This window comes from Carassius carassius, chromosome 18 (genome assembly GCF_963082965.1).
Source record: "Carassius carassius chromosome 18, fCarCar2.1, whole genome shotgun sequence".
Taxonomy (NCBI): domain Eukaryota; kingdom Metazoa; phylum Chordata; class Actinopteri; order Cypriniformes; family Cyprinidae; genus Carassius; species Carassius carassius.
The window spans coordinates 3,476,225-3,500,441 of record NC_081772.1 but is presented as its reverse complement, the minus strand read 5'-3'; the positions used below and the strand labels follow the sequence as shown (position 1 = coordinate 3,500,441).

The window sequence follows — 24,217 nt, the reverse complement described above, 5'->3', positions numbered from 1 at the left end:
CACAGCAGTTCAGTCAGTGTACTGTTTGAGTAAATGAATTACTCCGGGATATTGGTTTATTCTGACTCAGAGGGAGTGTCAGTCACGTTAAAAAAGTTAACATCTTAAGTAATTTGTGGATTAATGCTTATTGGAGACGTGAACCGTTTCAAACGATTCAGTTCGATTTGGTGAACTGGTTCAACCGGTTCACTAAGAAGAGCCGGTTAAATTGAACGATTCGTTCACGAATCGGACATCACTAATTTGCAGTGATTTCCAGTAATTTGTAACACATTAAGTGCATAGAATATGCATGGATAACTACGTTGACTAATGACTATGCGTTACAATAGCGTTTTACTGAAAAAAATGGAACAGCATTATGTTCTCATACTCCTCCTTGGCATTAAATGTGACTAAACAATTAAGTGTAACTTTTAACCAATAAAATAACTCTACCACATGTTAACTCAGTCCTGTTTAGTTAATTTGAAGAGATCATGGTACTAAATAATATGCGCAATAATTATGATCCATGAATGACCATTTGAAATATAACATTTTCTAATATGGTTATTATTTGTACTTCAATAACTGTAGTATTTAGGATTAAATTCCAGTGCAAAGAGGCACGCTTTAAATTAGAGTATGGAAGTAAAATAATGACTTATGTCTTTGAAACAAAAAAGCATGCTGAATAGCACTAACTGAAAAATAATGCATTGCATTAACAGTACTTGCATTTTAATGCCTTGAATTTCCAGGGCTTGCATTGTTAGGTCCTGAAATTTTATATAGTTGTTCATTTAAGCTGTGAATATTTCAATTGAAAATATTTCACACACCTTTTTATAATTAAAAAAATCAATAATTCATATTAACGTTCCAGAATTCACTTCCAAAATATTAAATCGGTTAAAAATACGATGTATAATATTCGACAGGCAAATTTCGGTCCATTTTATTTCACTTTCCAAATTCGCTTCCACAAATTCAGTGGTTAAAACTCGGCAGATAATTCGCCTTTTCACATCCGGGAGCTGCAGGAATAGCAGTAGAGCACAGAGGCATAATCTCCATCGGCTGTCAGTTGCTCACCAGCAGGTGGTGCAAGCGGCTGTTAAATAAGGCCAAAGCAACAGGTGGATTAAGTAATACAGTTACAAAAACTGATCTGCAGAAATTAAGCAAGCGCTAAGTAGAAGTTTTGATTATCGGGGCATGTGGAAAAGCTGATTGTGCGTATGTTTATTTCAACCTCTTTGCTGTTACCAAGTAAGCAGCATTCAAAGGAGATTATAATGGTGTTTTACCCAACGCTGAATTACAGAACTAACATTACATCTAAGGAAGACACATATTGCTTTCGGTTGTTTAGTTTGCCTACACTGTAAAAAAAAAATCCTGTTAATTTACAGTAAACAGCTGGCAGCTAAATTTTCCGGCTTTGAGCTGTAATTTTACAGTGCATGTACTGTAATATGGAATGACAGTTTATTACTGTAAAATATATTACAGTACTGAACTGTAAAAAAAATATTATGTACAGTGTAATACTGTAATTTATTGGTTGGTATTATACAGTTTTTTATGTATTAGTTTATATTAAAAATGTTTGTTATTTATGATTTAAAATTTGTATTCTAAAAAGAAAATTTCTTAAACACAAAAGATGGCCTTAAAACTTTGGACTTTTATTAAAGCCAATATATAAAATACATTTAACATTGTTTCCACTTAACAAATATGTGGACATTAAAATAATGGACAAAATACAATTCTCTGAACATGTACTGTAAAACAGCAATACTTTTTTCTGCAATGTACATGCACACTGAAGAGCAGCATACTGAAATCCTGTGAATTTAAATATGTTGTTGCAAAAAGTGCTGTCATTTCAGATTTCACATAAGAATTCAACAGCAGAACACTGCACTGACTTTGCATTAACACTCAATCGCAGAATACTGCACTGACTTCAACTGAACACTCAAATGCAGAACAATGTACTGACTTTGCATTAACACTCAATCGCAGAATACTGCACTGACTTCAACTGAACACTCAAATGCAGAACAATGTACTGACTTTGCATTAACACTCAACTGCAGAGCACAGCAGCGACTTCAGCTCTGAAACAGGATGTTGAACATCAGCTGTACTGGCTTTGTATTACTGCACAAAACCCCACTCAAAGTCCAAAAGATTTTTTATCAGGTTGGCTACGTGGACATTCACAGTTGCAGTCTTTTTATGGACAAGTTTCCCCGTCTTTTTGGAGATCACCTTCACCTGGCTGGCCTTTGTCCCTCTCTCTGGATTCAAACCAATGAAGCGCCTAAAAAGCAATGTAGAAATAACATATATTAGGCTTGGTAAGTCATGATGAATTTTATATAAGACTATTCGAAGAGGTTTACTCATGATAATAACCTCTGTGTATATTCATTATGAAAGAATGATCTCATTTCAGAGTCCTGACTGACACCTGTGACGGATGTAAAAAGCCACCTCGGAATCAAATGAAACTGACATATTTTTTCTCAACTGTAATGTAACTACTAATTTAATATCTTTATTATTTTACATTAAGTGCACACAACATGTGCATGAACTAACTGCATGATTTGTATTTTGGACATTTCTGCCATATGAGTGTAACAATGTGTATTGATAAAGCACTACATAAATAAAAGAGACTTGTATTAAATATGGATAATATATTTTTTCCAAACATAATATGTATGAGAACAAACATTAAATTATGGTGGTGCATGGTTTATGTTATTGACAGTTCTCTGCTTTCTGTTAAATCATTGCACAATTTATATTAAAGGGCTAATTCACTTTGAAATTAAATTTTGATATGTTTTAGCTTACCCCAAGGGCATCCAAGATGTAGGTGTCTTTGTTTCCACAGTAGTTTCAATTTGGATGTTTTTAGGTCCAGCCGTTCTTGTCTGTCAGTCATATAATGCATGCCTATGGTCACCTCATAAAAGAAAATACACAGGTTCAAATTAAACAGTCCAAATTAAACAATTCCACATCGTAAGTACACATTGATGACCTAAGACATGAAACGAGCGGTTTGTGTGAGAAAACCAACAGTATTTATATAGTTTTTTACCTCTTGAAAAACATCATATCCATGTTGAGGGCATGAGCTTCTTGGTGTGTGAGCGCGTTCGGCTTATCCGGGATGTTTTAAACAAGAAATGTTTTTTAAAAAAATATATGTTTAGGGATGTTTAAAAAGAAAAGAATTGCGTATGCTCGCGCGAGAGGCACATACAGCCAGGAGTCGCGCCGGCGCATCAACAAGCCAGTACGCGCAAATCACAAAGAAGCTCGTTCACTGCAACATGGACATTATGTTTTTCAAGAGGTAAAAAATGATATAAATACTGTTGGTTTTCTCACACAAACCGCTCGTTTCGTGTCTTAATTCATAAATGTGTACTTACGGTTTAATTTGAATCTGTGTATTTTCTTTTATGAGGTGACCATAGGCATGTATTATATGACTGACAGACAAGAACGGTTGGACCTAAAAACATCAAAATTGAAACTACTGCGGAAACAAAGACACCTACATCTTGGATGCCCTTGGGGTAAAACACATCAACATTTAATTTCAAAGTGAACTAGCCATTTAAATGACAAGCTCTTAACAGATCTGGGAAATAAGGCACAATACCAAAACAATATTTACCTTTGTACAAACTCCAGGGTCCTTGAAGCTTCTTCTTGGTACTGTAGATTAAAGATGTAGTAAGTAGAGAAAACTGCAGCTAGCCCTGTGATGATGCTTTGGTCGACACCTTCACAGATTACATGATTTTCGATGGTGATCATCCATCCTCCAATTGTGGCTTCATCACCGGCAACTGATAAAGACAACAAATTGCAGCTAAAACAGTGTCTAATATGGTCATCAGTACTTTATTCATTGTAAATTAAATACATTTTTTGCAGATCAGAAGTTGTCATGGCCTGGGATGGCTAAAACAATGTTGATGAGGTAGACTGATGTGAGAACCTTGCTTATCTGACACTTACACAGCAGTATCAGTCGTGGAGAGGCGGGGATGGTCAGAGTGCTCTCAACATCTGCTGCCGTGGCAGATATCTGCAGAACACAGACAATTGTATAAAAATTATACATGACAGAATAACAAACCCAGTAATAGCAAGTATTATGTAAATGTAAACAAACATACATCAGCACGGAGTATTAGTCCCTCTATCCCTTCATCGAAGTAGGCCATCAGCAGCTGTATTAGAGTCAACTCTCCATCTTCATCCTGGGTGACGATAGACTGCACATCTTTGTTCTTTGATTTGGTCTGCAGGTACTTCCTGATTCCCTGTCCACATTCCTTAATGGATAGGTCCAAGACACGTAACACGTTAATGTCAGTTAGTAACTCGAAGTGAATGAAGATACCTCTTTGTGTAAAAAGGTAAGGCCACTGGATTCTCATATCTTCGATGGACGGTGATGGAGCCTGATTTATGTGTCTACGCTGAAGACAGAATGTTGTTTTCATAAGGTTAATCACTTCCCCCTTCTCACCACTGCGAATACCTTCTTGTCTATAAATGGTCTCCAACTGTTGCCTCTTCTGCTCCAGTGTTTCATATGTTTCTTCTGGTGGCAGTTCAGGGTTAAATTGTGTGCATCCATAAGAATCACTTGGCCTCTGATGCTGTTGTCCAGGCACTTTTGAAGTTCGGAGTCTGTTCTTTGTCCCTGCACGGTTCATGTTCTCAATTCTTGTTTTTAATTGACAAAGCAGTGAAGTACATCCACTACCAATGATGACACCGCTTGGTGTCATATCTGCAAAACTGTTGGGGAAATGCTTAACAATGTTGCGGCAGATGATGAGACATTCATTGCGTGTGGGGTTATTCTCACATTTCCTGATTTCATCAGCTAGGATACGTATCATCTGGCGTCGCTTGTCAGGAGCAGGGCGCTTGCTGTTGGCAATAGCTGACTGCACTTCCACAGGCATTTTATCCCAAGGAATCTCAAAATTTTCATACCACTTACTGGATATGTTGGGTGATTGGCTTGCCTTGCTTAAAGTACAAGGTGTTGATGCTCGTGAAGAGCTTGAGCTTGAAGATGTGCAAGGCTGTGGACTGGAGAGTGAAGACATACTTGTATCTGTTGACTCATCTGGCAATATTTGGAGATCAAGTGTGACTTTTGTAGTTTCTGAAACACATACAATTAAAATACAATTTTTTAAAAGCTAATCCAATTTCTTACCAAGATGTAGGTTAATTTTTTTTTTTCAATATAACAATGAAAATTGAATGATAGAAAATCAATGGTTAGCATCCCTTTGACAATAAAAAGCATATACATGTAAAACAAAACAATTAATAATAATAATTATTACAAATAGAAACAAAACCTTACCAAGTTTGAATGCCTCCAAAAGTTTCCTTTGCTGTATAATAGGCAGGACATCTTTGAGATCTTCCTGTTGTACATATACGAGGTCTTCTATAGATTCCACACCTGAGCGTTCAAGTGAAGTGATGACATGTTCTCGAATCTCCTCAGTCAGACTGGGCAAAGCCCTGAGGATGATAGCCTTTATCTCGTTATGGATTGACATGTAGGAAAGGAATCTAAAATGTGGGGACAGAGTGGTGAAGAGTTACCAAAGACATGCCACAAACTGAATATTTAGGCAGTGGGTAATAATCAAGAAGCTCTGATTGACTGACACAGTAATAGGCCTCCTGCATTGGTGTAGTGCAATAACTGTTACTGTAAGGTTGACGAACAGCCTGGTATACCTCAGTGATAAAATACACAGCTGAATTGTTATGAATGATAGCCTTTTTGATTTGTCCTACTATAAGTCCGTCATCATTATGGCCTATCACCACAAACATGTTGCTCTTATAAGTTGTCCCTTTTACAGTCACACTATGACTTATAAGTGTATGAAGAGGATCAAAGTTCAGATGACCAACTGACTGTATTATCTTGGCATTGTAGTCTCCAGCAATGAATTCAGTTCCCTTCTCTACTACTACAGAGGGTGGGAACAGTGACCCAGTACTTAGAAAAGATTGTAAAAGTTGATGTCTTTCAGCAAGAGTTTTGCAGAGGTTTTTGAAGTTATGAAGCTTCCTTGCACATTGTTTGAAGTAAGTATGCTTACTTTCAAACCTTAATGTGCATAAACGGATGAGTGGCCCAAACTGAATGATAAGTTCTGGATAATGATTTAGGTAGTGATGCTTAGGCTTAAGTGGATGTTCCCCAAAACTCTGTGTTCTGGTATGCAAATATTCATCTATCAGAACTCGTAAATAGGCTACCTGACCTGTGGAAATTGCTGGTGCACAAACAAGCTCTACAATTTCTCTCAGCTGTAAGATAAGTTGCCATGCTACACTATCTTCAGGACATTTTATTTTATCACCAATTAACACTGGCAACATTCGCAGGAAACACCAATTTTGAACTGCATGTCCGGAGAGTTTTCCAGCCCCTGGGTTCACCTCAGAAGGTTTGTTGTTAGCATCATTGCCTAGATATTTAAATTGATTTATGCGCCGATTCAACTGAACATAAGTAAAGTTTTTCTCTTTTGACACAAGGTGGTTGAGGTATAACACCAAATCAGTTGAGACAACGCCCTCAAAAAGGTCATGACCAAGGCAAGGAGGTAATCCGGGCTGACATACATGAAAATATGTGAGCTCATTGAAGATGGAGTCAAATTTAACACCACCACAGTCACGTGATTCTACGTTACAACTCAGATCCTCAACATGTTTCTGAAATGACTGTGGTGTGCGGTCAGGGCCCTTGGCCAGAGGGTCTGCCAGAAATGCTTCCCGATTAATCTCACAATACCTGCAAAAATATGAGCTTCTGCTAAAATTTTCAGTGAAGCCCCCAATATTGTGTGAACCCAAATTGTCACCTGAAATTGCATAAAGGGTTCCTTTGCAGAGCTGGCCATCTGGCAGTATTACTCCATTTGTCTCAAAATCCTTTAAATCTTTCACCAGAGAGCCAAACACTAGATTCTGTCCAAAATGCTTATAGTCTTGTTCTCGACATAACAGTACAAGTTGCATCTGATCAAGACTCAATCTGTTGTGTGGTAAAATGTTTGCAAGTGTCAGATACATGGCTAAAATCTTGTGCTTTTTCCTCCCTGACCCTAGGGGGTTTACTACTTCAAAGGCATCCTGATAAAGGATTATGCCAATTGAAGATGTTGTGTGCTTGAGTAGTAAGTTCTTTTTAATGTTTGTGCCATCCCACAAATCCTGAAAAATATTATCAGTCTGGACTCTAGTTTGTATTTGCTGTAGCTGGTCTCTCACTGACTCTGAGGACAAAAGGGACACAATCGTGTTTTTCACAGGAATATATTGCACAAAACATTCGTTGCCCGACTCATTTTTACCAAGACAAATGGATTCGGGCTCTACATAACTAAAGTTATTTTTGAAAAATTTTTTTCTCTTATGGTCAGATTTAAGTGCATGAGTATTACAAGCCCTGTGGAGATCCTCACTTTTCATGGTATCAATCACAGTGTTTATGTCATCTTTAGTTAGTCCAAGCAATGTCAATTTATCCACAAGTTTGGAAATTAGATGTGACTGATTTATGTCATGTATTTCCTGATAGTGTTCAATGATGGTTTGAATAGTAGAAGATGGAAGGAGCAATTTAGATTGAAGTTTCAGATAAAACAAGGCCAAATGTCTTATAAATTCTCCTTCATCTTCCTTTTCTGGGAACACATCCATTTCTTCAGGACAGAAATCGTCAGTTTGCATATCACAACTTGTATTATTACCATCACTAGTACTGGCAGGATTTGCAACTGAGTCAAGTAGACTTTCATTAGAACAATGTTTATGCTTTCTTGAGACATGTGATGTGAATGTAGACTTGACAGTAAATTTTTGGTTACATTTTCTGAATGGGCATGTAACAGTCTTACCTTCAGTAATGTGGTTTTTCAGGTGTAAGATTAGACCCCGGATATCCTCACACTTCGAGCTACAAAAGTCAACGTGACACGTTAAATCATCAGTTTTATGCAGTTTAGTCTTATTCTTTCCAAATTTATGACCATATGTGTGACACTTAAAGGCTGAAAATTTTGAAAAAACTCTTGTGCACTGAGGGAAACCGCACTTAAACGTTGCATTAGGCAAAAAACTATGCATCCGCATGTGCCTGACATGCGTAAAGGAATTGCTGCAGGTTTTATTGCAAATATTGCAGATTAACATTTTATAATGCAGTCAGCAAATATCAACGGCAAAATAACCATGCTAGTTTAACACAAGCCCTCTTTGAGCTAAAATAAACTAAACTTACGTCGAATGCAAACGTAGCTAACATGTTGCTAATTCAGTACATAATACTCAGAAAAATCGATTTGTTATTAGCAAATAATATAATAAAGGTTAGTACAGTGTAACATTGAAAATGATAAAATTGCATTTACCTCAAGCAAGGAGGGAAAACCCAGTGCGGGAATGCCGTTTATCTCGACCAGTTCAGCTTCAGCCGTTCAGTTCATAGTCGACTCGGGACAAACCTCAAAATTGTTGTGTTCTAAAACTCTTTATCCTTCGTTCTGCAATATTTACGTACACCAGGTGAAAAGATGAGGCTAGATTTGATGATCTTGCTCAGATTAGACCTGCAGGTTTCTCTTCTGAGGAGTTGTGAGCATTCGAAACAGCTTTGGACACGTGACTAGACTTAAAAAATACTGTTCTGTACCGTTGAATTAAACAGCAGTTTGCGATTAAAAGTTTTTTTTCCAAAAACGGTTTGCATTCACAGTATTCAACTGTATTTTTGAATAACAGTGCTTTACTGTTGGAAAATCTCTGTTTTTTTACAGTTTTTTTTTACAGTGTAACTTTGTGTCATGGCTTTTGCGTCGCTGTGCTGTAATACTGGGGATCCCCTCACGTCACACTCCAGGATTCCCCAATGACGAGTAACGCTTCTCAATCGATTAATACTGTGATATAAGACCTCAGATCTCAGAATACATTTTATTGATGATTATGCAAACTATATACAGGCAAGCAAATGGGGTCAAAAAGAATCCAATGCGCTGCATTTTCTTTATAATTGATTTCCATTACCGCTGATCTATAAAGTCGACAGTCACACATAGATATCAATACCATGATTAGTTTTAACAATATGCAACCAATTTATATTAACATAAAAAAATGAGTTAAAAACAATATTATTCAGAATGGTATATTCTGAAAATTTAAACTGAAGAAATTATTGACGTGCTGCCGCATCCAAGGGACCGTCTGACAATTCCACTGACTGGTTAAAAGGTCCAATGTGTTTTAATTAAAATTTTAAATAACACAGTCAAATTCTTAATCTTGTATTTCTCATAGTGATTTTCTACAGGTGAGATTTTGCCAATTCCTCCCTTCATATATTTACAGTATACAATCATTTACATATTAAAGATCCCTGGAAAGGGTTTTCATGTTCCAACAGTTGTAGTACATTGCTAGATACAAGACTGACTTACTAGGGATGGGCGTTTTCCACAAATATCACATTCGAATATTTGAGCTCACAAAAAAAAGAATATTCGAATATTCATTTATTTAAATTAAGTTTAATGAGTCAGACGTTATTTTTCAGCAACATTTGTTTTCGTCATTTTGAACAAGCTTACACACAATAAGCTTGAACATTACACATTGTGTTTTGTAGCTGAAAACCTTTAACAATGTGTGCAAACAAATAAAAGTAGGCTACAGATTAAAAGAAAAAAATAATTATAATAAGTCAGCAAAGAAAAAACGTAAAGCAGCCTGCAGCAATTAGGCTATTGTACAGTTAACTTTTAAACTGTCAGTAAATCTTTTTTGCTTTTTTTCTATTGTTTTACATGTTCTTGTTAAGAAATACGGGCATGTAAACATGATTGGGGGAAAGTCGGCTCCTTAGTCTGTTAACAATAAGGCCGGCCGCGGAGAAAACGCGCTCTGACGGGCACAGACGTTGTCGGGACTCAAAAATAACGGTGTGCTAAGAGACTAAGTTTTGTGAAGCGCTTCTTGTTTTCCTTTCACCACTGAATGGGATCCTCATCTGGTGGAATACATGGCTCCAGCAAGAACTGTTCCCACTCGTCTCGGCTGGACTCTCTGTAATCATCGCTGGAGAACTGGCTCAGCCTTTTCCGACGAGTGGGCATTGCATCCTCTTCATCGTTGGTGGCGGCGGCTGCATCCACACCACTTGCATCAAGGAAAATGTTTTGATAATGTTCAAAAAAAGTGTTTTTTTCTTACTTCTCTCATGTTTTCATCGAGAAACCTGAGATGTTTGTGCCGAGGGTCTAGGGCAGACGCGAGAAGAGGAGTTTTCACTGCATTCTCCAAGTTAGCGGTGTTTATTCGTTGCTTGAGAGATGCCGCAACAATGTTCTTGAATTCGGTCACTTTCTGTGATTCTCCACGGTATATTTGAAGTAGAAGACCGCAGTTCTTAGGGGGCGTTCACATATCGCGTCTTTTGCATGCTCAAGTTCGTTATTTCCAATGTAGGAGCGCGGAATGCGCGCTCATAATGGAGGCGACGCGGTCGCGATGCTCACGCGGTCCGCACTGCATCGAGTTAAAAACATCTCAACTTTCAGGATGCCACAAGCCACCGCAGGTCATGTGACAAGAACTAAACATTCAGCTTCATCCTTTCCCTTAACAATGTTGAAAGCTCAGCCAAGATGAAGGTACAGCTGATCATAGCTGTATATGGATTGCCATTTTGAAATAAATTTAGTAGCAGAGCTACTGAAAGCGATTTTTTGTGTGCTACAAATCCATTTATCCTTTGCTGAGATTTCCGCGTCTTCATGGAGAGAACGCGTCATTGTTGCTTAGCCTCAGGAGCGCTTCTGCCCAAGCGCTTTGGAAAGAAGGAGAAAGCGGCACGCATAGCCTTTTCCACGCGTTATTAGGCGCGATATGTGAATGGCCCCTTATTAATTCATTAATTATTTTTTAAATAAATCAAATAAATAATTATATATATATATAACATGCACTTTTTCTTGTTTCGTAACTTGCGGTCATATCCTCATCTGTCTGTATATAGTTTGCATCATCAGTAAGATGTGAGTTTGTCTTTTAATCGGCGTCACTGTTAGTGCGCTGAGCCACGTATTGTGTTTTCTTTTCTTTAACAGATTTCTGAGGGAAACCGCGTGAAACCTTGAGCGTTCGTTCATATTTTACATCTGCTTAACTGTCTATATAGTTTGCATAATCATCAATAAAATGTATTCTGAGATCTGAGGTCTTATATCACAGTATTAATCGATTGAGAAGCGTTACTCGTCATTGGGGAATCCTGGAGTGTGACGTGAGGGGATCCCCAGTATTACAGCACAGCGACACAAAAGCCATGACACAAAGTTAGGCAAACTAAACAACCGAAAGCAATATGTGTCTTCCTTAGATGTAATGTTAGTTCTGCAATTCAGCGTTGGGTAAAACACCATTATAATCTCCTTTGAATGCTGCTTACTTGGTAACAGCAAAGAGGTTGAAATAAACATACGCACAATCAGCTTTTCCACATGCCCCGATAATCAAAACTTCTACTTAGCGCTTGCTTAATTTCTGCAGATCAGTTTTTGTAACTGTATTACTTAATCCACCTGTTGCTTTGGCCTTATTTAACAGCCGCTTGCACCACCTGCTGGTGAGCAACTGACAGCCGATGGAGATTATGCCTCTGTGCTCTACTGCTATTCCTGCAGCTCCCGGATGTGAAAAGGCGAATTATCTGCCGAGTTTTAACCACTGAATTTGTGGAAGCGAATTTGGAAAGTGAAATAAAATGGACCGAAATTTGCCTGTCGAATATTATACATCGTATTTTTTAACCGATTTAATATTTTTTAAGTGAATTCTGGAACGTGAATATGAATTATTGATTTTTTAATTATGAAAAAGTGTGTGAAATATTTTTAATTGAAAAATTCACAGCTTAAACGAACAACTTTATTAAATTTCAGGACCTAAAGATGCAAGCCCTGGAAATACAAGGCATTAAAATGCAAGTACTGTTAATGCAATGCATTATTTTTTTCAGATAGTGCTATTCAGCATGCTTTTTTGTTTCAAAGACATAAGTCATTATTTTACTTCCATATTAGAGGCATTTGGTGGCCAGAAAGATAATATTCATATGCAATTCCATTGCTTAAACACTAGATGGACTTGTTGATGTTTCATAAATACATGTATTTGGTACGGTGGCCGAGAAGTGCAAAACAAATCACAATTACAAAAACAAAATAACAAATCCAAAAACACAACGACAATTCAGAAAACAAAATAACAATTCAAAAAACACAACGACAATTCAGAAAACAAAATAACAATTCAGAAAACACAACGACAATTCAGAAAACAAAATAACAATTCAGAAAACACAACGACAATTCAGAAAACACAACGACAATTCAGAAAACAAAATAACAATTCAGAAAACACAACGACAATTCAGAAAACACAACGACAATTCAGAAAACACAACGACAATTCATACAAAACGGAAAAGGTAGGTATATTTTGAGAACGACATACTTATCGCTGATTGGATGAGACACCTGTCAATCAAGCCACGCAGTGGTCCACGCAGCTCTGCTCTAATAGCATTCCTTACTTCGTCTATGGGCGAATAGTTCTTTCTTCTGAACATACCATTATTCTTCAGGTGTGTTTTTAAAGAGCGCAAGCTCATTTTAATGTCGTGGTATGTCGCCAGCATGTCCACAATCACGGCATATGAATGTCCTTCTTCAAAGTAGCGTTTAATGTGTTCCATTTTAGCAAAATTCAACATTAGATTTCAACAAAGTTGATCACAATTTATTTTTGATTGACAGGTGTCTCATCCAATCAGCGATAAGTATGTCGTTCTCAAAATATACCTACCTTTTCCGTTTTGTATGAATTGTCGTTGTGTTTTCTGAATTGTCGTTGTGTTTTCTGAATTGTTATTTTGTTTTCTGAATTGTCGTTGTGTTTTTTGAATTATTTTGTTTTCTGAATTGTCGTTGTGTTTTTGGATTTGTTATTTTGTTTTTGTAATTGTGATTTGTTTTGCACTTCTCGGCCACCGTAATTTGGCTCTACTAGTTGCTCAAAAGAGTATTTCTGGTCATTAGTGCTTATTTTTTAGGTTTTGCTGTTTAATGTACATTTAGACATTATTAAACACTCGATTTTTATTTAAAAAAAATAATAATAATGTTGCATTAATGTTGCAATAAGGTTCATTACTGACAAGCAAATTAGGAATTTAACCCAATGAAGAAGTTAAAATTATTTTTACAAAACATAAAAATAATAAAAAAAAGCATTATATTGCAACTCTGGTAGAGTGATATGCAGTGGGATATACATATAAAATATGTTGCATTATTTGTCTACCAGATAATACCTGAATGGCAAAATGAATGCAGTGTCTTAAAATCCTGTCAAAGCTAAGGATATTCAGTGAAAACAATTGGCGTTGTTCATTGGTCGGGCATCGACCAATAAAGTGTCTTCATTGGCACCAAAGCCCCGCCCCCAGCTCTGCTCTCTCACATCTGCATATACAAGTGCACAAGTGAGTTTTGCAACAGAATGCAGCAAAAAGAGTAGCAAAAGTCAGAGCGCTAGGATTTGAACTTGTACTTCCAGATCTGAGAGGTTGTAAGTGCCGACTTGACGTTGTGCAGCGAAACTGAAGTAAAGTGCAAAAGTAAATATGTCAACATGTGTGTATGTCATTTTCTTTGTGTGAATGTCATTCTACACATTTGTGACTATTAATCTACAACTTCCAATTCAAAACACGGGTGTTTTGATCATTGTCTGTGTGTGCAAATTGAAAGATTCAACTTTTCACATCAGAGCTGTGAGTTTAAATTTTAACTTACAAATACAAATATTAATATGACAATTTCTCACATTCAGATCTTCAACCTCTCCAGTTTTGCTACTGATTTACCTTTATAAAAATTGAGCACGATTTTCAACCCAAAACTTGGGTTAAAACAACCCAAAGTCCTACCCAACGGCCTCAACCCAGCATTTTGGTTGAAAAAACAACCCAGCGTTTTTTTAGAGTGTATGGATAGGCATTTTTAACTAATAGTAGCTAGTTCTAATTACGTTTTCCACGCGTGTTTAGGTGTGATATGTGAACTCGTATTTTTTGTTTTAACACTCTAAAAATGGCTGGGTTAAAAATAACCCAATTGACAACCCAGCACTGGGTAAATATTGGACAGAACATGTGCTGGGTTAAAGTAACCCAGCATGCTGGTTTACACATTTTAACCCAGAATGCTGGTTTATTGAGAAAACCCAAGATAGAGTCATTTTTACCATTTGTGTGTTTGCATTTTTATGATTCTGGATTATTCTTGCTGGGTTATTCTCATAATTTCACTTTTGCTTAACAAAGCAATCATGGATTAATAAAAAATAAAGAATACAGGTTATTTACACTGTTAAAAAATATTTTTAATTCCATCTGACATTCACAAATTTATACCAATGACAAACATGGAATTTTCCCTTTTTTTGTTACCAGCAAATGCAAAAAAAACAAAAACAAAAAAAACAGAAATACAGTTGCAATAAATAAGAAAATTATATCTGAACGACCTGTGTCTAGCTGTTTAAATATTACACTTTGACATGTTTAGCTATTTAATTACACAGTGAAATGACATTGACAATTAACATTTTTCAATTTAAATGTAAAATCATTTAAAGATGTCTGTACAAAAGGCTAAGATTTAATGACGCTGGTGTCCTCTGCTGGACATTTAATTTGTTGCACTTTAGGATATACATATTATTTCTGAATCACCTGACTATCATTCTTGTAATTTCATTGGTTTAGATCGGGAGAACTCAATGTCAGTCAAAATATGTTCATGCCCAGACATGTAACTATGTTGCTAAATCCCACGGCAGTTTTGTAGAGATCTCCGTGCTGATGGGGTCCGATTTCTAGCGGATTTTTGTTCATACTGTGTGCATACATCTTAAAAGTAAGTAGTTATATACTCTTTCATGTATATATTTGTAGATTTAGTTGCTGCTATGTTATATTGCAATTCTAAAAGTTCGTTTATTCCTTTGAGGTAATAAATGCCCACATAAGCTCGATCGCACATTCATTTCAGCATAAAAAGTGCTGAATTAGGCTTTAAATGTTACTTCTTGAATATTATGTAATGTAATATTATGTGAGTTTATTTGAAGTGAATATGTGCATAAACCTGAGGTAAATGTACAACTGCTGGACTTGTATAAATATGTCCTTTATGCTATTGCATTACTTTATTTTGTTCAGTAATGTTTCTGCCTCATTGTATCTACTGTATATTCATTATTGTTATTATTGTTTATTTATAGAACCACACCCATACTGATGTATGAAGCAAAAGACAACAGTAAAGAACTTTATTGTGGACATGGACCAAGTGATTTATTGTTCTGCCTGAACAATCTGTAGCGGTTGTCACCTAGTATAAGATCCGCACCTAAACAACTTTCATACAAAATTTGGTCCTTCGAGCCGGATTTAAGCAGCTACTACAGCTTCACCATGTCCAGAATAGAAAGACAGGCTACCTCAGATTTACCAGCAGTTCAACCACGTCGACAAGTCATCCCACCAAGATACTTAGATGACTTCTATGTTGATTACACAATGCCATGTCAGCTACTTCATTCTGATGAACAGCCCGCAAATGGTGCAACTGGACCTGAACCAGGTAAAAAGCCTGCCTTTAAAGAGTTCCCATGTACTGAAAGCGGACCAGAACCAACGAAAATTATGAGCACTGGATAAAATGAAAGAAGCTCATTTGTGGAGACAAATCAGGGTTTGCCACAGCCACTGCCACAGCCAAAGCCCCGTACTCTGACTTCTCCAAGGCGAATAATTGATGCAGATCAGAAAGTTCTCTCCTCAAGTCCATATACAGCAGCGACTGAGGACAGGCCAGTTCTGTTTAGAGATCAAGATGATCTTCCTCAGCCCACGAGGGCACTGCCTGTAGAACCAAGAAGAGACCCCTTGCATTCTCATTCAGTCAGTCACAAAGAGATTGATTATCTCACTGACAACCTAGGAGAACTGAGGCTACCAGACTCTGCAAATCTGCTAACTTCAAGTCATCCTTTCTCTCCTTATGAACCAGCTCAAGCCCAGCACAAGTTAGCTAATCAGGAAGATGCTACATATCCTAATCTTGGTATTAGGTATGTAGACAGACAACATGGTTATTACAACATAGACCACAGAGGCCATAACTATCTGTCCACTGACCAAAGAGAGCACAGCCAATCTCCCTCAGCTGTTCAGTTTATGCCTCATGACTACAGCCAAGAGACAGCAGTTACTTATGGGACTTATAAAGATCATAGTCTGAACAGCAGACCCGTCAGCTAGTTCCCTTCCTCCGAACCACATGGTTATCAGCAACGTCTTCATGGTTATTCAGTTAAAAGTCCAGTCTACCAAGATGAGAGACCTATGCCAAGGGATACATTAGCTCACCATGCACGCTATGAGAGACACTCAGACTGCTATGGTCGATCAGCTCCTACTCCTGCATACAAATCAAGATTCTTGACCCAATAACAGTACGCAGATTATGCTCAGTCTGAAACATATCATCCATACCACCCAGTGTGTCTTCCTTCTCCAACATCCTCATGTAGAGCCCACCTACAAAGGTCCCATTCCCACCATTCCTAATTTTAGCAGTGAGGATCCCAGAGAATTTGCACGACTCAAAATTGCACTGGAGAATTTGTAAACTTGTAACCAAGATGCAGAAACTCCTTTCAGAGGGTGGGTTTGAATTGAGACAGTATGCCACCAACACTTCATCAGTAATCGCTAATTTCCCGGATGAGCTGAAATCTGCAAACAGTCACCTTTGGTTCACTCAAAGTGGAGCAGACCTACAGGAAATGACTCTGGGCCTACGCTGGCAGTGCTCTTCGGATGTTCTTGGTTACAGATACAAAAAACAGGAAAATTCTGTACCAACATTGAGGAACATCTACAAAACCCTTGCAAGCCAATATGACCCATTAGGCTTTTTAATTCCATTCACAACAAGAGCCAAAATTATCATTCAATGTTTATGGGACAAGAAACGTGAATGGGACGACCCAGATCTTCCCAAAGATCTACTTCAGGCCATGTTGACCTGGCAAAGTGAGCTGTCACAATTACCACACGTCACATTCCCAAGATGTTACACCAAACCAAATACTGATTTATCAGTTAGCAGTCGCACTGTTCATGTATTCTGTGATGCATCGGAACGTGCTTACGGATCAATTGCATATATCAGTACAAGTGATAAACATGGGCGAAACTCAGGTTTCTTTTGTTGCTGCGAGATCGAGAGTAGCACCCAAACGACAACAATCTATACCGTGACTCGAACTCTGTGCTGCCCTGACTGGCACTCAGCTAGCTGCCACTCTGAGAAAAGAACTGACCATCAAAATTGATCAAGAACTATACTGGACTGACTCCACAACTGTATTGACTTGGCTTCAGTCGGACTCATGCAACTACGAGGTGTTTGTCGGAACGCGGGTGGCTGAGATACAGGATCTTACAGACCCAAAAGGCTGGTGCTATATCAATTCAGAGCTGAACTCAGCTGACGACATTACCAGAGGCCTCACTCTCTCTAAACTTACAACACAAAACCGCTGGAATCAAGGTCCACAGTTCTTAACTCAGCCAGTTAGTATTCGGCCCAAACAGCCACTTGAGGCTGTAGGTGATGATATTCAAGAACACCGCAGTTCTACTTTCTGTGGAGCGCTATCCTCCAGCCAAACTGATATTCCAGATATCTCTCAATACAATTCACTTCAAGATCTGATTAAGGCTACTGCTATTTACCTTCATGGGGCAGCAGACAAAAGTGAACTCTCTGCTGATGACTACACACAAGCTGAACAGGAACTTCTGAGACATGCTCAAGTTGAAAGCTTCCCAGAAGAAACTGTCCAACTTCAGTTAGGTAAACCTGTATCTCTCTCTAGTCGTCTTCTTACTCTAGCCCCAGAATATGATCACAAAGCCAAATTAGTCAGAGTATGTGGACGCCTCCGCAGATGTAAGCACTTGGACGCAAACACTCTCCACCCTATTGTCTTAGATCCTGCTCACCCTCTTGTAAAGCTTCAGATTCAACATTACGACAACCTCCTGTCACATTCAGGACCCGAGCGTGTGTTCGCAGAACTGAGATGGAAATATTGGATCATAAGAGGCAGAGAGGCAGTTAAAAAACACCAACGCAGCTGCTTTGAATGTAAGAAATGGCGAGGGAAGCCAGAAATCCCCATGATGGCAGATCTTCCCCAGTCTAATCTTAGACTGTTTTGTCAGCTTTTTTTTTTAGTTCAACATATAGTTCACCCAAAAATGAAAATTCTGTCATTTATTACTCAACTTCATGTCGTTACAAACCCGTAAGACCTTCGTTCATCTTCAGAACACAAGATATTTTCAATGAAATTCGAGAGCTTTCAGACCAGGGTGAATAATTAGTGACAATTTTCATTTTTGGGTGAACTATTGTCAAACACTTAAGCTCTGAAGCAAAGATCTACACCTGAGAGCAGTGTACTAGAGCCTGTCTATGGAAGGACAATTTTCAAAAGGAATTGCTAATTATATTTTCAATTGCGTTTTCCACATGTGACAAATTGTGACATATTCCAAACACAATTGCAAATCTTGAACAAAAACACAGTTTCAAAAACACTGAACAAAAATTAACTGCCAAATTTCAAATGGAAAAGCAAAGTCCGTTTGCAGCTGTATTTTCCATGTATTATGAGTAATAAGGCTGTCATATTGAACAAATACTGCATCATAGCAGCTTTACAGTATTAAATAGGAAAATAGTGTGTAATAATGCAAAGGGATAACAGTAAACACTCAGTTTTCAGTTAAAGTCAGTTCATCATTGATTCAGTGATGTATCATCCCTCTGTGCAATCAAGTCGATGATATCGCTTGATATTAATTGTCCCCAACTAAGGAAAACCAAGGAACCCAAACTCCATTGGTGACAGAATGGAGAAAAAACCTTGGGAGAAACCAGGCTCAGTCGGGGGTCAGTTCTCCTCTGACCAGACGAAACCAGCAGTTCAATTCCAGGCTGCAGCAAAGTCAGATTGTGCAGAAGAATCATCGGTTTCCTGTGGTCTTGTCCTGGTGGTCGTCTGAGACAAGGTCTTTACAGAGGATCTGTATCTGTGGCTCTAGTTGTCCGGGTCTCCACTGACTTTCGAGGCTGTAGAGGTCCTTTCTAGGTGCTGATCCACCATCTGGTCTGGATACGTACTGGATACGGGTGGCTACGGTGACCTCGGAATAAGAGAGAAACAGACTAATGTTAGCATAGATGCATCATAAGAACAAGTACATGAGGTATTATTAATTACCATGTCTGTTTTTTCACTGTGTCGCACATGTTACCTGCCAAAACTCAAATGGAATCGCAATTACTTTAGCATCTGAATTTCCAATGCCTCACATTGAAAGCTGTCATTTTTTGGATTTTTCGGAGGTAGGACCATTCTATGGAGAGTGTTTGTATTGGGAGATGACGTCACTCAAAGACAATCGTGCCAAATGCTTTGAACAATGGAGGTTAAGGCACTACTAAAGGCAGCTGCCACTCCGAGAGATGCGTGTTAAAGAACAGACAGTGCAACTGTCAGGAAATAACAGGAGGATGTAAGATGCAAGTAATATCAGTTTATCAAATGACTGGTCAGATGAACAGACACAGGTCGGGGACAAACACTAAGGTGGTAACTGAAGCAGGGACGAGATGGCGATCCAGTGGTGGTGAGGTGATAGCGTGCTTCCGAAAACCCAGGAACCGTGGAACATCCAGACAACACGAAGAACTGACGAAATCTAGACGACATGAAGAACTGACGAAATCCAGACGAAGAACCTTGAAGACGAAATGCGAGAACAGGACACACACCGAGGAACAACCACAACGATCTGACAACATGAGAGGGAAATATATAAAGGAACTTGAAATGAATGACAGCTGGTGACACTAATCAAAACGAGTAACCACACCCACGCAATTACACTCACGCAGACACATCAGAACGAGACAGCCGATTCATGAACCGTGACAGTACCCCTCCCGCTAAGAACGCTTCCTGGCGTTCCCCGACAACCTTACCTGTCGATTGTAATCATCGATAAGGGAGTGATCCATAATGTCTCTAGCAGGTACCCAACTTCTCTCCTTTCGGACCGTAACCCTCCCAGTCCACCAAGTATTAAAGTGAGAATAAAACACGGGCTTGACTTTAGACACATGGTAGGCGGGGTGAAATCTCCTGTACGCAGGAGGGAGTCTGAGTCGGACTGTCACCGGACTAATAATCTTGGTGACAGGAAACGGGCCAATGAATTTAGGAGCTAACTTGTTAGACACGGAGCGGAGAGGAGTATTCTTGGTAGAAAGCCACACCTTTTGACCCACAACGTAAACGGGAGACTTTGACCGGTGGCGATCGGCCTTGGCCTTCATGTGCCTCCCCGCTTGGAATAGAGTCTTACGGGCTCTAGTCCAAGTACGGCGGCACCTCTGGACGAATGCGTGAGCAGAGGGGACCGCGACCTCGGATTCCAAGCTCGGAAAGATTGGTGGTGGTAACCTAAACTACAATTAAATGGCGAGAGGCCTGTGGATGACACTGGTAAGGAATTGTGGGCGTACTCCACCATAGAAAGCTGTTGGCTCCAGGATGACGGATTCTTAGCAACCAAACATCGCAACATTCTCTCAAGGTTCTAATTGGCTCGCTCTGACTGACCATTGCTCTGGGGATGATAGCCCGAGGATAGACTGACCGTTGCCCCCAGTAATTTACAAAATTCTTGCCAAAATTTGGATACGAATTGGGAACCCCTGTCAGAGACCACGTCCATCGGGAGGCCATGTAACCGAAAGACGTGATCTATGACTGTGACAGCTGTCTCCTTGGCTGAAGGTAGTTTGGGCAAGGGGATGAAATGTGCCGCCTTCGAGAACCGGTCCACTACGGTTAAAACAACCGTCATGCCATTGGAGGGCGGGAGGGCGGTGACAAAATCTAGAGTGATATGGGACCAGGGTCTCGAAGGGACAGGCAGCGGTCGAAGTAGCCCGTCTGGGGGTTGGTTAAATGTCTTACCAGTGGCACAGACTGAGCAAGCCAAAACAAAATCGTGAATGTCGCGAGCCATCATTGGCCACCAGAATCGTTGTTTAACTAGAAAACTAGTGCGAGTCACTCCTGGATGACAAGCCACGTTGGAGCAATGACCCCATCGAATAACGTCGGACCGTAACCCCTCCGGAACAAACAAACGACTCGGTGGGCAACCAGGCGGAGGCATTACCCCTTCTAAGGCTGTCTTGACCTTCGATTCGACCTCCCATACCAGAGTGGAGATGACAACTTTCTCAGATAAAATACACTCGGGAGTCACTTCTGATGGGCGTTCTGATGGATCAAAAATACGAGACAAAGCGTCGGGTTTGATGTTTTTGGACCCCGGACGGTACGAGAGAACAAAATCAAAACATCCGAAAAAAAGAGTTCGGGGGGAGGTCAAGGCAGTCAGAGGTGCGACTAGTTGGCTGAAGTTGCAAATGAAATGGCAGTAAAAAATTGGCTAACCCCAGAAACCACTGTAGGGCCTTACGGGAATCTGGACTTGGCCAATCTACCACAGCCTTAACCTTGTCAGGATCCATGCGCACTCCCTCAGAAGAGATGATGTACCCTAGGAAGGGAACAGACTATACATGAAACGAGCATTTCTCCGCCTTGACAAAAAGCCCATTCTCTAACAGTCTCTGGAGCACTCGTCTGACATGTTGAATGCTGTTCCTGGAGAGATGAAGAAAAAAATCAATATATCATCCAGGTAAACATATATAATTGATCTACCATGTCTCTCAACACGTCATTCACGAGTGCCGGAAAACCGCTGGGCTGTTGGAAAGCCTGAAGGGCATAACCAAATATTCAAAGTGCCCCCTAGGGGTATTAAAAGCGGTTTTCCATTCATTCCCCTTCCTGATGTGAACCAAATGATATGCATTGCGTAAGTCCAGTTTCGTGAAAATGGATGCTCCCTGCAACCTCTCGAAAGCTGAAGACATCAACGGCAAAGGATAAGAATTCTTTACAGTGATGTTGTTCAGCTCTCGGTAGTCAATGCAAGGTCGCAGAGAACCATCCTTCTTCCCAACGAAAAAGAACCCCACCCCCGCAGGAGAAAAGGAAGGCTGGATGAACCCAGAGGCCAGAGAATCAGAAAATATATTTCTCCATGGCCTCCCTCTCGGGAACAGAAAGAGAGTAAAGTTTGCCCTTAGGCGGAGTTTTACCTGGCAGTAGATCTATCGCACAGTCAGGGCCGGCTTTGCCGACAGGCAACACAGGCGGCCGCCTGGGGTGCCATCTGCTGGACGGGACGCAAAATTGCAGAATTAAAAAAAAAAAAAGTTAATTAAATGTATGTATCGTATTATGAAAGCTGCGCACACTCTGTACACTTTTACTGTGCGCTGTCCACACACTGCTTGTATTTGTCCATTTCTTTTACTAGATTTACAATCCTAAAAAACGAGTAATATGTCTGGGGGGTGGGGGGTGGGGTAGGGGTGCTGGAGCTCTCTCGCCTTGGGCACCAAATAACCTAGAGCCGGCCCTGCGCACAGTCATAGGAACGATGCGGAGGGAGAGAAGCAGCACGGGACTTACTGAACACCTCCTTCAGGTCGAGGTACTCCACGGGCACGTTAGACAAATCGGCTGCCTTACTCTGAAACACAGAAAAAGACACAGAGGGACAGGCAGACACTAAACATGATTCATGACAGTGGTTACTCCATGTGGAAATAGTGTTAGTGGAAAGCCAAGGGTGTCCCAAAACCACTGGTGCAAGTGGTGAGTCCATGAGTAGAAATGAGATGATTTCTGTGTGATTGTCAGAGGTGATGAGGGTGATACTTGTGGAATGTGTAATCCGGGGAAGTTCTTGACCATTGAGTGTGTTGACGGTGATCTGGTGCGAGAGAGGAGTGATGGGGATCTGAAGTTTAATAGCCAGTTTGAAGTCCATGAAATTACCCTCCGCTCCCGAATCCAGAAGTGCGTTGGTGCAGTGCGGCGACGTTCGCCATCTCAGTCTTACCGGGAGGAGGGTCGATGGTGGTGATGAGGTCTTCTCGGCGGAGATCCCACCCTATAGTAGCCTCATACTTACTACCGGGCCTGCTCTTTTACCGGACAGGAGTGGATGAAGTGGCCCGCCCGGCCACAGTATAGACAAAGTCCTTGGGATCTTCACCTCTCCCTCTCCTCCCGGGAAAGTCGAGCTCTCCCCACCTGCATGGGCTCGTGGTTGAATGCGGGGCTGACCGCGCTCGCACCACCGGGCTGGTGGTCCTCCGTGCTGGGCTGTGGAAGGCTGGAGTGTGTCAACCTGGTCGCGCGATTCAGATGAGCGTCAACTCTTAGAGCTAGTTCTATCAGTCCAATCAGCATCTCTGGTAAGTCCATGGCATAAATATCCTTATGAACGCGGTCAGCCAGCCCATGCAGGAATATATCCCACTGATATCCCCGTGAGATGAGAGGGAAATTACTGGGGATATAAAGGAACTTGAAATGAATGACAGCTGGTGACACTAATCAACACAACGAGTAACCACACCCACACAATTACACTCACGCAGACACATCAGAATGAGACAGCCGATTCATGAACCGTGACAGCAACCCGGATCTCCCTATATTCTTGGCACCTTATACAATAAATAATTATGTCATTTTTACCCCAAATGCAGCTACTATCCCCTGCTAACAGTTGGAGCCACATGGTACTATTTGTCAATATTCACCATTAACCAAATGCTTTTCACCTGAGGAATAAAATATAGGGTAAAATGCAAATAGGTAAAGAAGAGTAGAACTGCAATATTGTTTTGCTGACGTGCATCAGAGTGCAAACTGTGAGAGAATTGGGGTAAAAACTACAGAATATCTCCCAATACAAACACGCCCCCTAGTACAG

At 39.9% G+C, this 24,217-nt stretch overlaps 1 protein-coding gene across 4 annotated transcripts; it reads right to left on the bottom strand.

Annotated features, from left to right (window-relative positions):
• Nucleotides 1-1,384: 1,384 nt before the first annotated feature.
• On the bottom strand, nucleotides 1,385-8,636 carry LOC132092125 (uncharacterized). Of its 4 annotated transcripts, none has more exons than XR_009422189.1 (8): nucleotides 8,499-8,636; nucleotides 7,986-8,044; nucleotides 5,420-5,634; nucleotides 4,206-5,212; nucleotides 4,045-4,114; nucleotides 3,698-3,872; nucleotides 1,997-2,320; nucleotides 1,385-1,917 (listed from the first exon to the last, which is right to left on the bottom strand). XR_009422189.1 is itself a non-coding variant. In XM_059498211.1 (7 exons), the coding sequence occupies exons 3-7, from the start codon at nucleotides 5,619-5,621 to the stop codon at nucleotides 2,155-2,157; spliced, it is 1,620 nt and encodes a 539-aa protein (XP_059354194.1). In that variant the 5' UTR covers nucleotides 5,622-5,634; nucleotides 7,986-8,044; nucleotides 8,499-8,636; the 3' UTR covers nucleotides 1,385-2,154. The 4 variants fall into 4 exon arrangements, 2 of the variants coding, with proteins under 2 accessions (XP_059354194.1, XP_059354195.1); XR_009422190.1 differs by lacking the exon at nucleotides 1,385-1,917 and adding an exon at nucleotides 2,863-2,974 and having other exon boundaries at nucleotides 2,187-2,320; XM_059498211.1 differs by having other exon boundaries at nucleotides 1,385-2,320.
• Between the last annotated feature and the right edge of the window lie 15,581 nt (nucleotides 8,637-24,217).

Bases quoted from the DNA above. Each gene is read 5' to 3' on its own strand.
- LOC132092125 (XM_059498211.1), bottom strand. From the start codon at position 5,621: ATGTCAATCCATAACGAGATAAAGGCTATCATCCTCAGGGCTTTGCCC. The intron at 4,115-4,205 runs GTATGTTTGTTT...TGTGTTCTGCAG, and splicing joins GACTAATACTCCGTGCTGAT to ATATCTGCCACGGCAGCAGA. The intron at 3,873-4,044 runs GTAAGTGTCAGA...TGTCTTTATCAG, and splicing joins TCCACGACTGATACTGCTGT to TTGCCGGTGATGAAGCCACA.